The sequence below is a fragment of the Lissotriton helveticus genome, chromosome 4_1 (genome assembly GCF_964261635.1).
Source record: "Lissotriton helveticus chromosome 4_1, aLisHel1.1, whole genome shotgun sequence".
In the NCBI taxonomy this organism is placed as follows: Eukaryota; Metazoa; Chordata; class Amphibia; order Caudata; family Salamandridae; genus Lissotriton; species Lissotriton helveticus.
Window position 1 is genome coordinate 312,998,231 of NC_136063.1, and position 15,871 is coordinate 313,014,101.

The 15,871-nt window shown below is 43.3% G+C and overlaps 1 protein-coding gene across 2 annotated transcripts in view; it reads left to right on the forward strand.

Annotated features, from left to right (window-relative positions):
- TAF2 (TATA-box binding protein associated factor 2) overlaps positions 1–15,871 on the forward strand; it is a 658,862-nt gene that overhangs the window by 497,652 nt on the left and 145,339 nt on the right. For both annotated transcript variants that reach the window (XM_078686838.1, XM_078686839.1), the window contains exon 21: positions 6,816–6,885. In XM_078686838.1, the coding sequence (XP_078542964.1) occupies positions 6,816–6,885 (70 nt within the window). The remainder of the gene's footprint in view (positions 1–6,815; positions 6,886–15,871) is intronic.

Sequence of the window (15,871 nt, forward strand, 5' to 3'; positions counted from 1 at the left end):
ATTCACTATGGAAAGCAATACTAGAGAAATGAATTTTCTAGATATAACATTAAAGTAGGAGAGGATAATACTTTATATACTACTCTCTACACAAAACCAACAGCAAGGAACACTTTGCTCAAGTATACGAGCCATCACTCTAAAGCCTTATGAGATGGTTTGCCATTTGGGCAATTTCTCCGATTGAGGCGTAACTGTACACGACGGACAGATTACTTATCTGAAGCCAAGAAACTAAAGGCCAAACTAGCGGCAAGAGGCTATCCTAATAAACTTCTTAAAACCTCTTTAAAAAAGGCCTGGTATAACAACAGGGAAGCTCTGCTAGAGATTAAAGCAAAGACAACACCAAGGGCCCTAGTGTGCGTTACCACCTTTGGGACCATGACACAACAACTAAAAAAGATAGTGATTAACAACTGGTCCCTACTTGACAATCAGCCAGAATTACAGATGAAACCCATGTTTGCGTTCAAACGTGGCCAAAACTTGAGAGATAAACTAGTTTGAGCATATGACAACCAAAACAATACAAATATTGTTGAGAATATGCACCAACTAATACCGATTAAGGGGCACTTTAAATGTGATAACTGTACGGCCTGTTCAACAACCAAAAATACAAAAGAACTTTATACTGAATGGCAATATGACAGAGCTCAAATCATTCTCAAACTGCAAGACCACAAATGTGGTGTACTGTGTGAGATGTCCATGTGGACTGCTTTACATAGGAAAGACAACTCAGATGGTCAAATGCAGAATATTGCAACACCAATCGCGCATACGATGTAAAGTAGAGAATGCCCCTTTGGTAGACCATTACAGATCTTTAGGACATTCAGAAAAGGACATGGAATGGTGGGTAATTGAGGTAGTCAGGCCTACCATCCGTCAAAAAAACATGGACCAGATACTAACCCTAAAAGAAAATCGATGGATAGAGGTAGCCGACAGTATCAAACATGGATTAAATTCCACAACAGAATGGCATACTCTAGCATGCCTTAGGTAAACCCAAATTGGTCTCCCTAAATATGTCTGTATTCAGGTTTAAATACTGTTTCTAATATCTACTAGATAGATTGTGAGCACCATGAAGGTCGACAGTCTAGGATTATCTTGTTACAGTAATTTTCTTACTAATCTATTGACTGTGGCACGTTTAGTTGTACATATATGTAGATTCAATTGATATTTGATATGCTAGAATGTAGGCATGTTCAATTTAATTTAACTGTTCTGAAAAGGTCTATATAACTATGTATCACTGAATCTGTTAACTATAGGATTGTCCCCTTGTTCTATTATGATTATCTTTGAGAACACTTTTTTGCCCTACTTTACAGCTTCAGTAGGCAAATTTTAATATGAATAATCATTGTATTCATTTTGTAACACTTAATAACAATATGCACCAAGTGTAAGATACATTTCTATTAGTTTGATGAGGTGATAGGGACAATAGTAATACTTTGTCCCTTAACAATCGAGCATCACACTGTGTGCTCTAGAGAAAGCCATTCTAACATGGCCGGCCCACTTCTCTTTCTCCGTAAGGAGGAGTCAAATCAGGAACTGAGCATAAAAACTGAGGAGGGCTGGTAACGTTTGATTCAATTCTTGGAATTACGACGCCATGCCGGACGTATTTTCTTCATTCGAAAGTAAGTCAGTTACATGCATTGTGGAGTGGTTTCGCTTTTCTGTGGTCTTAAACCAAGCATAGAATAGCGTGTGATTAAATAATGGCCTTCGGGTCAGCATACTTGTCTAACGCTGAAGCAAGCATTTACTTAAAGCAACAAGGAGGTGGGCTCATTTTGTAGCACAAAAGCATTGCCCCTAATGTAAGCCATACTTTAGATTTGTGAATTCTAAACTCTAGATGACAACAAACATCTGAGCAAAATGCAACGTAAACTTAAGGCGCCTCGAATAGATATGTTATCACTAAGACCGAAGCAAGGTGTAGCTTGTTTAAAATGCCCTTTTGGTGAACGTATCAATTCGACGCTTGAATCTAGAATGACGAGAGCTCACCTCTTAGCATTGCCTCTAATGTAATACATACCTCCAATATACGAATGTAGATCCAAAATGGCTTTGGAAATTTAGCTAATAAAAGAGAAGCGTTAATGATGGCTTCCTTACTCTTGACCTTTAACTGCCATATTAACTGCTATATCAAGTGCGGTTTGGGTAGGAATCGATAGTTAAATCAACTATTTAGCTAATACAAAAAAACTTTGTTTTCTAGACATTCATTGTTGTCGTGGATTGGGCATGTTTCATCGGTCCTGTTCTTGTACTCAAACTTCGTCAAAATAAGGTAAAATCTTCTGACTTACCAACCGACAAGTGTTGGAACACATGCTATAAATATAACGTGAAGTAGTAAATACAATTTCATCTTCCCCTTGTCAGGCGTGTTACAAGTATCGGTCCCACACGAATTGCGTGATAGGTGACATCAATCGGACATACAGGTATTTGAAATACATTTTTGACCACTGACTAAGGCTTACTGAAATTACACTACCTTGTAAGGAGTGACCAATGACAGGGATTAACCTCTGCAGAAGACTCAACGTTACTAATTGGAAACAACAATAGGTTGTCTTTTGAAACATGTAGACAGTGCCATATGCCTGTTCTTAAGAATTCCAAATTTAGAAATCTTTAAAAATGTTTCGAGTAGCAAAGAAACACGCCATTTAATCAGTATGTGACATCAACCACATATATCATAAGTTCATCAAAAAGGAAACTGTACATAGTATTTTAATTGCACATTGAATGTTTTCAAATTACTTTTTGCTCACGGGTTTTGAAATGTAAAAAGAATTATGTGTTCTAAAGGTAACAATATGGTTATTGTATCGTTTACAGGGGGTCACAATCCTGAAAAGATTGAAGGTCCTGAAGATAGCCTTAAGGATTTTTAACAAATATAAGGCTGAAACGTCGACTTTCTTGTTCATAACTCTTGATTCAGATTTATTCTACGCAGCGATATCTTTGTATATAGCTAGCAAGATAGGCTGTTATAAATTGTTAAGAGTGGAACACAGCGCAAGTGGATTTGAAGAATAATTAATTTTTTTCTTGTTCATTTGTTTATGGATGATTTGTCATTTTTTGTAAAACTGTACCCTTTATCATGAAATCTTTATATAAAAAGATATTTCTATAATATCCATTTCCCGTGTAGCTTATTTTTTGTTGAGTTTTTACCATTCTGTCATAATTGAAAGTGACAAAACCAGTAGAACAGGTTTGAATTGATTCTAGTTGGTCTAAAGCCATTCAAATATTGACTAACCATCTGCCTGTAACTTAGATACCACCAAATAAATCCCATTGCTTGCACCTTTCTATATTGCTTTACAGCAGAGGCGTCGTTCAGTCTTGTCTTAGGCTTCTAGCTGTGATGGGGTCGGCGGTCCTCTTCCTGGGTATGTTTCCCGGTGGATGGCTTGCCGTTTTTGGGCCTTTCTCCTTGGAGTCTGTAGGTGACACTTCTTCCTCTGCGCTGCCTGTACCTTTGGGCTTCCAGTGGAGGTCCCTGGTACTGTGACTGGGCTTGGGGTGTTCTGCCTTCCCCCCCCCCTTCGTATTGCTTTCTCCTATTGGGGAAGGCTGGGTTGCCTCTTTTTTCGTTTTAACACATCCCCTGTGGGGCAGGTGTTCCTCCACGATGTTGAGGTTCTCTTCAGTTTAGGGCTGGTGCCTCTTCCCTGCTGCGGTGGACGGGGCTACTTTTCCTTGTCCCGTAGCAGGTCCCCTGTGAAGGGTCTTGGGCTCGTCTGAGCTGGAGAGGTCTTCTCACAGAATCCACCTCCTCTTTGGGGTATGGCTAGGGTATCTATTCCATGGTAAGGAATCTGCGGCTAGTAGATGTACGAGTTACTTACCTTCGTTAACGATGGTAGAGACGATTCTAGCCGCAGATTCCTTAACAACCCACCCTTCCTTTCCGTTTCTGCAAGGGCCCTTCTCGGTCTTCTACGCTCGCCTACTTCAGGGTGGTGGTCCTCTGCGAGTGCTTTCTTCTGCTCCCTCCCTGGGGGATGCTCACCTTGTTGTTGTCGTTGCTCCATTCCTTCTTTTCTGGTGATTGGTGGGTGAATGCCTGGGCACTTCTGCGCCAATGCATATGGTCTCTAATGTAGGGTTCTTTGTGCCCTGCTTCCTTGTGTTGCTTGCACTTCTGACTCTTACAGTCCTTGGGGCTGAGGTCCCCTAGCTGGGTCTCGACCTCTGCTCTTTTTAAGAGTCCCCCCCCACCACCTCCCCTTGCTGATGGTGTTGGGGGATGAATTGTCATTATGCTTCCATTCTGACCTTGCACCCTTTCTTGGCTCCGACTGGTGGTTGCAGGTTTTTTCGTCTGCCTGTGCCCTTTTTCACATGCTTTCTATTTCCAGGGAAGCTGTTCGGTTGGTTGCAGGCTTGCTTACAATGGCTGCGCTCTATTCTTTCATTCCGTGACTTGGTGCCTTAGTGCCTTGCTTTATTCTGGATATGCTCTTCCCTCACCTTTTGTCTCTTTCCCTCCTGTATAACTGGGTCTTCGCACACTGTTCCAGTATTCTTAAAGTTTTGTTGTGATGGCTCCGCGTTGTGGCGAGGAAAGTTCTCTGAAGAAAACTGACGTAGGTGCGCAGGGGTGGGACTTATGTATCCTCGCTGACGTAACCAGCGCGGACGATGTCAGGACAGAGTCACGTGGTGCCGTTCCGTTCCCATGGGCGCTCAGTGAAGCTGCAGCCGAAAAGTTTTATGTCCGGATCCAGTCTCACGCCTGGGGGTAATTCTACGTTAGGGAATCTGCGGCTAGAATCGTCTCTACCAGATACATTGTTACCGAAGGTAAGTAACTCGTACATCAATGCGGTCTCAGTGATGTGGTTGTTGCGGAAGCCAGACTAGTAAGTGTAGAGTAGGTTGTTTCCTTCCAGGTGATCTGTGAGCTGGTGATTGATGGCTTTCGCCAGGATCTTTGCAGTGAATGGGAGCAGCGAGATCGGGCGGGAATTATTGAGCTCGCTGGAGTCAGCGGAGGGCTTCTTCAGGAGGGGGTTAACCTATGCAGATTTCCATGCGTCGGGTGTGGTGGCAGTGGTGATGAATGAGGTGTGGATTTGGTGAGTGCGCTGCTGATTTCCTTCTGTCCCAGGTTGAAGGCATAGTGGTAGCAGGGGTTGGTCGGTGCTCCGGAGTGAATCGAGGTCCTGATGGCTGTGGTGGTCAGCATGAAGAGCGATGTCAAGTCGGTGAGCAGGCGGGGGTGGGATCATCTGTGTGTGACAGGAGGTGGCCGACGTCATTTGCGAAGTTGCTGTAGATGTCTGCTGTCTTGTTGTGGAAGCAGTGTTGGCTGCCACGATGAAGGTTGGGAGGCGGGTGGATGGGTGCAAGGGAGCGGGGGAGCGCATGGGGGGGGTAATAATATTTATTAAAAAAATAAACCCTTACCTGGCGCTGACGCCCACTCGCGCCTCTTCCTTCCTGGTTCCAGCAAGCACTGGGGCAACGTCACGGGCTCCCTGTGCAATCCTCGCGCTGCTCTCATATTATGACCTGGGAGTCCGTGGAGGTTTCTCCAGCCCTGCTGTTCAGTGCAGCCAGGCTGCAGAAATCTAAGTACGCATGTGTGTTTTCTTCAGCCTGAGACGGCCGGCAAAACACATATGCGCACTCAGGGAGTGCACGTAGCACTCCTCCCCATGCCCCGCCCAGCCCCTCACTGCACAAGTTGGGTCAGTGCTGGCAAATTAAAAATAAAACAATGCTATACCATTGTTTCTTTTTCTCCATTTGCTGGCTCTGAGCCAGGCAGTGGGGCATTACTCCTCCGCCATTGCGAAGGAGCCGCTACTGTGTGGAAGTAGTCATCAGAAAGGCTGTGCACTAAAGAGTTTGGTTCAATGTCTATACTATGTAAAGTTTTTTTCTGGATCCCCATTTCGCATGGGGGATATTTCTAAAATTATGAAGCAGCAGAAGGGTACAGAAAAGTTGTTACTGACAGTTGAAACTATAATCCTGGGGAGTCACATATTGCTTTTGTGTTAGATATGTAAGTTGCAAACATAAGGTGAGAGGGGAATGAAGTATGTCGAAACGATATATGATGATGCCATTGTCAGTGGAGAGGTGAAGTAGATGATTTCACGTTCAGTAAATATCAACGTGATGGAGCTTTAATTCATTGACCAATTGCTGTGTTATAGTGGTAGCATGTTTCACACTGCTGAATAGGATACTTCTCATATTCAGAGATTTGAAACATGCTACCACACCACAGAGCAAGAAAGAAAAAGGAAATCATTTGGGTGTCACCGACAGTAGGACTGATGCAGAGGGGGCCCTATACAAGTTTTATTTGCAACGACATTTGCAATTGTATATGGACGACATGCAAAAGTGTCTGACTCTCTGAGATAAATAAAAGTTTCTTGCGCAGTAAATTGTGTTCCTGTGCTTACTCCGTTTCATGCACACAAAGTTTATTCCAAAAAGAAAGCATTGTTTCCATTAGTTGGGACCCATATCGCACAGTCCCATGAAGCAGATAACTGGTAGCCGAAAGTAGCTCCATATTTCACATTATTATTTTATAAGTGCATTTTATTCCATATTGCCGATTTTCATCTTGAAAATGTTGAACCTAAATGAAAGAGTGCCTGTCGGTATTTTGATGTAAATTAAATGTATGTGTTATTTGGTGTTTGCCAATTACAGAATTTGTTCTTTAGGTTTGTTTTCGCTGTTAAGTAATATATGTTTTATTACATGTTGGTTTGTAGTTGACAGAAGCTATGAGGAGTTCCAGTGGCTGCTGGACATGGCTCAAAATGACACTGTTCCCTACATAAGGTCAGTGGGTCAAACATTTTGTCTGCAACCTATTATATTCGTTTTGTAACATTTTAGGATGCCTCTCTCACACTTTATAAATGTTGTGAAATTAAACTTCATATTCATTGTTTTCATAGTCACCTCTTTAATTGGCTTAAAAATCTAAAGGCATGCACCCTCAAAATCTATTGCTGTGCACTTGAACACCTCTTGGTAACTTTCAGTGAGTTATGGATTTCATGCAACAATAACTTTGATTAATTAAGCAAAAATGCCTCTAAGCCTTAATATTAGGCTTGATATATTTTTTGTTTTCTAAAATGTAAAGCTGAGCTCTGTTTATAAGGTAAAGACTGGATAAAGATAGGAACAAGAATAAGTGCGAGAACCTTGGTATGAAATGGCACACATGATGTTTAACAAAATATTTTTTTTAAAGCCTTGGGGATAAAAAATTTTTTACCATCTTGCAGAGACTTTACACCTTGATCATCTGTACTCGGAAATCAGAGCACTTTGGCGATCTTTTTTCTCACTGATTATTAAAGCACGGGTATCCAATGGCAATAGGGTAGGTACATTGTGGGGTTCTTAAAGCGATGGCTATGGCAAGTAAGGGGATGGTTTAAGAAGGCAGCGCACAACGGAGGGGTGAGTGCCAGAGGGAATGCTAGCTTTAGTGAGTTCAGGCTGGACTACACAAGTATATTTCACAGCCTGTGAAGCAGAAGTCTCTGGATTGCAGTGGTCAATTGACCAAGTAAGTTCACTAGCTAAAACAGATCTGCGTATTTTATATAGCTTCATCGAACAGTGGGAGAAAAGAAATATTAACTTGGTTTCCCCAGCACTATACATTAGGGTGTGGTATAAAGTATTCAGTTTGTTCAAAAGTATGTCCAGACTTGCAATGCATAAATAATATGTATTGTTATTAGTAGCACATTTCACAAGCCTTTCAGACGGACTGTGATAACAGGATGTGCCATGAACACTGGCTTCATGAATCATACTAAAATATTTATTGCAAGGAGTGCATATTTCACATGTCCGTTTCTAAGTTAAAAAAAAACAAATTTAGATCTGGGAAAACCATCTTCTTCTGCACGTATAAAGTGAGTGGTTTTTGTTCCAGCCCACTTTGAACGTTGCTTGTTTGGCTCAGCTCTTGTCAGCCCTTGCTTTAAGACTGTATCAGTCGCCCCTAGGAGTATACTTCCCTCACCGTCATGCTATTGGCGGTTGGATGCGTTGCTCTGCCTCCTGGCAAAATTGCTATCACAATTCATGAGGTGAATTCTTTATATTGTCGGAGTATTTGCTGGAATGTGGAAGCAAGCTTGAGAAAACGGTTTCCGCCATTAACAGAAGCACATTCAACGTGCTAATTAACTAATTGAAGTTCAATGTAGTTAAGTGTTTGAATATATATGTTCCAAAAACTCTTTTTTATTTTATTGCTTGTGCTAGAAATGCTATATTAACACAACAAATCTATATCTAGGCTGACCACTGCTCTTCAGGTCATTACGGATACATGTCCAGTCCTGAAATTCCAAGTAAATAACCTAATGCATTCTGGGCGTTACAGTCTTGTTGCATCTAATGAACTAAAACACCTGATAACAATGGTATGTGAGCAAAAGGTTCAGGACTGGAGACAGTGCTGGTAATGTCCTTGAGTGAGGTGGTTAAATACCTGTCTGACTGTATGTGGCTTGTGTTACTTTATTGGGGAGATCTGCGTATTCACTATGCCTCAGTAGTGCTTCCTTTTTGTCTGCCCTGCGCGCAGCCTGCTGTCTGTAACAGGCATTTCTGTCTGTCCAGCATCCCAGATCCCACCACCCCAGCTTGCACCGCCAATGCATGCAGGGTATTTTAGGTCAAGCCTATGCCATCCCGTAGGGATGGTGGGCAAGATTTATAGTAGGGCTTCCGAAAAGTCTCCCCAAATATCGGATTAGATACAGTTCGTGAGGCAGGCACGTGCACATCGCCAGCCACATCATGCCGCGGCATCAGACTTCTAAGGAAACAGCTCCCCCCCCACCCCCAATCAGACTTCAAAGGAAGCCGCTCCCCCTCCGCGCAATGCCAGAGCTTGTTTTTGGAGTACCCTGGCACATCTGCTTGCGATTGCAGGGAATTAAGCAGCAGCTTCAGGGGTTGGTTCAGTACTGGGCTACAGGCAATGCAGAATCTTTGCTTACTTACGAGTCATAAACAGCGCACATGCACCAGATGGTATTCAGGAGCTTTAAACAAACGAGCCAGTGCAAAATAGTATTTTTTTTCTGAAAAAACACAACAAAACATAGCATAGCAAAACAAAACATATAATAGCATAGCAAAACATAACATAGCATCCCAAACACAACAAAACATAGCATAACATCATAACATAGCATAGCAAAACAAAGCATAGCATAATAAAACACAACAAAACATAGCATAACAAAACATAGCATAGCATAACAAAACAAAACATAGGATAGCAAAACAAAACATAGCATACAGCATCACTCAGCACCACTACAGCATCGCTCAGGGGCACCACAACATCACTATGCGCTACCATAGCATCACTGAACGCCACAGCATCACTCGTTCGCCATCACAACATCACTCAGCACCCCCACAGCATCAATCTGTGCGACCATTTAACAACAACTGGTTCAAATATGTTCTCTCAAAGTTTCAAGCTTTATTACAAATCTAACAAAAAGATGTTAATATTTCACTTCTGTACTTGATTTTCGTAACAATAAAATACACTGAACATCATCTTCACAAAAGTTATTTACAAAAGTTTAAGCTATTGCCAGTATAAATTACAATAACTTTTATTTAAGTATTAATTATTAAAAAAAATTAAAAGCCATTGTTATTTGTAATATCAATACATGTAAGTCACGTAAATACAACACATATTGCATTACAAATGCTATAGGTGTCACATTGGCGAAAGTTATAACTATTGGCATTGTAAATGACAAAGCTATTAATTTTGCTATTTTCAAAAACAAAACATAAATCAAAAATGTGTCATTTACAATACCAATAGCTCAAACTTACCTAATGCGAGACCTATTGCATTGCAAATGCTTGTTCAGAGTGTAAACTCATCTGAGGGACTTTACCAAGGGAAGATGCTCAGGAAAATAAGCCACTGGCTGTGTCGGCACTCATCAGCCACTGAAAGCGAACTTCGCAAACCTTGAACAGCTCCGTGATGTACGATATAATGAAATGTTTGGCTTTTGAAATAACTCAGTAATACGATTACAAGCTTAAAAGATGATTTATAGATAACAATTTTCAATTCTTTTGTGTGCATTTTTCTTCTGTGAATCAGAAAATACATTTGTTGTAAGATGACTGCTTAAATGATAGAAGTTCTGTGTCTGTGCAGAGTCAGAGAAGCAAACTGCTTCTGAGGGTGCAGACTTTTCCTCCCACAGGCACAGGAGGGCCAGCTCAGAGGAGGGCGGTGCGGATGATGGAACAAGATTGCTGATCATCTGCACCCTCTCTCTTCCTCCACACTGCCACTCCACGGTCTCCACTTTCCCGTCCGGTCTATAGCTCCTGTTCCCCTCTCTCCCTCCAGTGTTTGCCCTCACGAGTAATTTCCCCGCCTGCCAGCAGATATCACTATCCAATAGAAGCAGTTGTTTACTTCCTGGCGGCTTCCACTCCACATTCAATTCCAAACAATGTCACATTTTAACTGCCTGCAAATGTACTCTGATGAGATTGCAGCAGTATCTCAGCACCCCTGCACATGCTGATACCAGTTCCTTGTGTGCAGCGTTATCTTGAGGCTTGCACTGTAAAATGCACACTGACATTAGTCCTGGTTGAGAGGAAGTTCACTACTGACAGTTTTGCTGAGTTATTTCAGTGGTCTGATGGTATTTGATATACAGGGCTCGTTTTAATTGTAGGAAGCAGACAGCCTTCTATCCTTCCATGGTCGGTAAATTAAGTACCATACATTGGATAATGGTAACAGTTGTTTATTCCACTTAGAGACAGTAGACCTGTGTTATGAAGCATTCCATAAAAAGTAATTTTTGTATTAATGTTTATTGAGTTTTCAAATGAACCGTTACATAAAAACCGATGTGTTCATCTTGCCGAATGCCACTTAGCGTGACTTGTTTGCATTCTGACACGTCTCTACTTGGTCATCCTCCCCTAACATGGTGTCTGAGGCACCAGCTTAATGCCCCTGCTTGCACCCTCACAGGAAGGATGTGGTAATAAACAACAGAGCCTGTTTTGTCTGCAGCGTGGACCTTTGTATCAGGCATCGCATACTATACACATAGTAATAGGATATCACATTTGGACTACCAGCCCACCTTGCCAAAAATGCAACTTCATGTGAGTGGTCTGTTTTGATGGACTCTATTCTATACACCTAGGATAGAATACCGTCAAGGACATGGGACTTCACTGTTAAATTTAAGAGCCGACCACACAGATTCAGATGAGCCAGAGTCAAACAGATCTGTTCCAAGAATGAGGTACAACAGAAACAGCCATGGCAGCAAAGAGCGTCTTCTGCTGTCCACATCTGCTCCCAGCTGCCGAGAGAACCTCCCAGCCCAACCAAGCACACACATTCCAGAACTCCACATTCAAAAGCAGAGCTCTGAAGACATATCCAACCTCCCTTTTAACCAATGAGAGCACAGGTCATAGTACAACACTAGACAACACTCTCAGGAAAAATAAAAACCAAGATCCACGGACACTAAGCATAAGCAACAATACTTTGATTCAGTGGCAGCTGGTGACATTTTTAAGTGGTGCGGCACAAAAGTTGGGTATGACTTTTATGTAGTCTGCGACGCGAGCACGCTTAATGGACAAACAGAAGGTCCAGGGTGGGTCCTCCCGAGAAATAATTTTTAAAAGATTGGCAAATGGTGCATTTTAAAGAAAAGGAATTGTGTGATAAAGCAAGGCTTATAAAGCAGGGGGAACATATAGTCTTGAAATATTAAACACATTAATAACTGCCCCATATCTTACTGCATTAATATGTTCAACAATTACTGCAATGTGGAAATTGTATAGCACAACAACTTCTGCTCATTAAAGTTTAAGCTTGCCCAGTGACTTGCACTGCATGCAGCATCAACTTTGGAAGAAACTAACCAGGGTTCGGTAAGCACCCACACCTTTACTTTTCCCTTTTAAATATTTTGACATTAGTGTTCCCAATTCACACACATTTCTACAAAATCTCAATTGCATTGGAATACATGACTGTTGTTCTGTGTGCTCTGCAAAGAGGCCAACCAAATTGATAGGCACTTTGCTCTGCATTCACCTTTAGCAACAGAGATCTGAGTCAAAGCCCCTCATAAACACCTGGCATGAGGCAAAGTATGCACTATGCAAGAGTAATAAGATGCACTGAAAAAATACAGAAACACAACACGATGAAACAGCTAACACTTGGGAATGCAAGATTAAGCAAAACGTGAAATAGAAGAGGAACTAAATCACTGACCTGCATTACCTTAAGATTTTTAATATTCATTATTCGTAATCGATCCATGTTTTTGACATTAATGTCAAGGGCATGAAGATAGGACAGTCTTTATCACTATACAGCAGATTTACTATAGGCACATATGTCTCCCTTTGCACTAAATTCAGATATTTGGATCAACTAATCAAGGGATTGATGTTCATTCCTGCTTCTGGCGGTATTTCACAGTACAAGAAAAACATAAATCTAGATTTACATATAGGAATTTCAGTTCACACACTTTGTAATCAGAGCCATAGTATGTGTAGATACATGTTCAAGCTGACTGAATGAAAAATATAAGTACCAGACAGTAATACACAAGGCATTCATGAACTACTAAATAGCATCTCCATATTTAGGAAAGAATCTTCCAATATTGATGTGTTTAGGACGCTTACAATTTCTCTTACAATTTCCTCTACTCTACTCTACTGTAAGACAATCGACTAAATAAAGCACACATCTGTCTCATAATTTCGTTTTAATCCATGTCCAAATATTTTAAGTAAGGACTTATTGCTGACAAGAAAGATCTTGGCTGCTGGTGTGACTGCGCCGCCTTTTCTCTTACATTGCCTGGGTAGTAGTGCGTTTATACCTTATTACATTTTGAGCACTTCCTGTTTTTGAAACAGCAGCTGCATGTTGTGCATCCGAGCTGAAGATGTTTTAAGCTTATGTTGGCAGTATTGCAAATGCTTTTTTTAGAAAGGCGATTGCTCCAACTTTGAGCATGTTAAATACTGCAGTTGGTTGATATGGGTCACTTCACATCAATTCAAAAAATGTGCTTCCAATACTATTGGTTGAACCCCCCTGTATGCACTCTCCTTTATATCCTCCTTCGTAGATATTAAATATTTTTTGACGCTTTTCTTTGACTGTTTCACTTCTGAACTTTTAATGTGTTCTTCATTGGCGTGTAATTCACTTCATTATAACTCCAATATTTTAACAAGCACTTCACAAAAGGACACAAACCTTGTCCTTAACCTACTTTGAGAATCCTCATTCAGAGCAGGATCCAGACCTCTCCCATCATTTCTCCCACAATGTACAGCACTCAACATAGAACTTGAGGAGCAAAATCCTCCAGATTGAATTTCACCGGCATCCAACACATCATACCTGCCAACCTTGATTCCACTCTCATAATTTTAATCCTTACCGTGGGCCAGTTTCCCAGCATTGGCTTGCCCACCAACTTCGGTCACCCTCTGAATCTGACCAAACCTCAAAATGCCCTTCCTCACTTTAGTCCCACAAAACACACAACAAAACACACATATGTTCATCCCCACCACCAGCCTGCTCTTTCTGACTCTCTTGAGTCAAATATGCCTCTCTTTACTTCTTTTTTAGTTTCTCTCAATACATGCATGATCCAATTCAATCACTGCATTAGAGCCATACACTTAAGAGGAACATATCTGATAGAGAGATCTAGCCGCAGATTCCTTACCTTCGAATATCCCCAGATGTCAGATTATTTTGCATGAGCGCCACTGTGCGCCGGGGGATGGTGCCACACAACCCCGCCCTGATGTCGTCCACGTATTTGACATCTGCGTCAGTTTCCTTCTTTTCCGCGTGCAGCGAGGATCCAGAGTAAGCGGTTCCTCTGGCCTGTTTTCAGGCCTCTTCTGATGCTTCGCGTCTGGAACAGTGTGCGATGCGTTCAGGCTTTAAAACGTGTACCTCCTGTTCACGGCTAATGTCCATGATGGACCCACATCTTATATGTATGTGGTGTTTGGCGAACACCACAACTCGACGGATTGCGACGCCTGCCAACACCTCAAGCCGAAGTCCCGGCGGGACCACCGGATGAAGCTTCTTTTGGCTCGCCTGTCCCGGTCGGAGTCATCTCGTCCTCCGGCCTCTTCATTGCCGGCAGGCCCCTCTATTTTCCAGTTGCTCCGTCTGCCCTCAGGGGCCCGGAGATGTTGTTCGCCCCTTATGGATAAATCGCAGCGCATGTCGCCGAGGTTCCCGACCTCACTTTCGTCTGTTGTCGGGGGCACTGGTTCCGAGAACCCTCCGACAGTCGCCCCTCCCCTATCCACCCTCTCCGGGCGCGGGGGTGACTCGGACCCCTCTAGGACCCTTAGCACCCCTGCCGTGCCACATAGTCCTGTGGGGCTCCTTGTGGCGTTGCAGGTGATTGCTGGTGCTCAAAGCCTTGCTTCGAGCACACCTCGTCCTCCTGGGCAGACGGCCGCCTGTCCGGAGCTGGGGTCGGCGCCGTTCCAGTGCCGTAAACTCACCTTTGACTCCGCTTCTTACTTCTGGGTCGGAGCCTGTGATAGTTGAGGCTGAGTCCGCGCCGGTGTGGCACCGGAGGCTTCCCTCCCCTTCTTCAGAAGCGGAGATTGTCGTGGAGGACGTGGAATCTGCGCCGGATGGGTCCCACTCAACGCCAGTCAGCGCCGGTCGAGGCACGATCGGCACCGACAGAAGTCGGTTTGGCGCTGCATCGACGCCGGGTGGTTGACTCTTCTCCGGAAGCCTCTGGAGAGAGTTTGGTGATGCCTTCACGTCCGGCAACGCCGGATATATCCTTGCCTGTGCCCCCCTTAGAATTTGTGGACCCGGCAGGATCCCCGCCTCCTCGGGAGCCCCATCAAGATCCCAATTCGTCAATGGCACTCCCTTCCCTTGAGCATTGGTCGCAATCTCAGTGTCTTGGAAGGCTTAGTTTACAGCCCTCACCTACAGAGGAGTTGCTGTCCCCTCCTCGGAGGGCTACCGAGGCTGGTGCGGCTTTTCTAAGAGTAGTCTCCTTGGCCACTCATATTCTGAACATGCATCCCCCTTCAGTCCCCTTGTCTGGGTTGGGGAATGTGGAGCTTCTTCTGCCCTTTGAAGCTTCTCTTATGATGCCCTTTTGGGCACCTGTGTTCGGCGAGTTTCCAGTGATCCGGTGGCTCGTTCTGTCTTGCACCGCCACCGTCCTGCTCCACATGATCCAGTTTGCTTATTTTTCCATCCTGACGTGCAGGTGTTTGTTTTGCAAACAGCCTTCCCTTCCTTGCCTCAATTAATGCTTCCCCCCTCCCGGGAGTCCAGATGGCTTGAGTCGTGGGGACATAACATCTTTGCCTCCACTAGTGCTGCCCTACGGTCACTAAATACAGTGTGTGTCCTGGCTCGGGCTACCTCTGCCCTGTGGACTCTCACAGTCTCTGCTTTCTGCCACCTCTGAAGGTACTCGTGTTGACCTCCTTCATCTTCTCCGGGATGGCTGTGACCTTGCTGAATTTACGATCCGCTCTGCTTGGATACTGCTGATTCCTTAGCCGGATATGGCTGGTACAGGCCTTTCTCTCTCTCTCTCTCTCTCTCTCTCTCTCTCTCTCTCTCTCTCTCTCTCTCTCTCTCTCTCTCTCTCTCTCTCTCTCTCTCTCTCTCTCTCTCTCTCTCTCTCTCTCTCTCTCTCTCTCTCTCTCT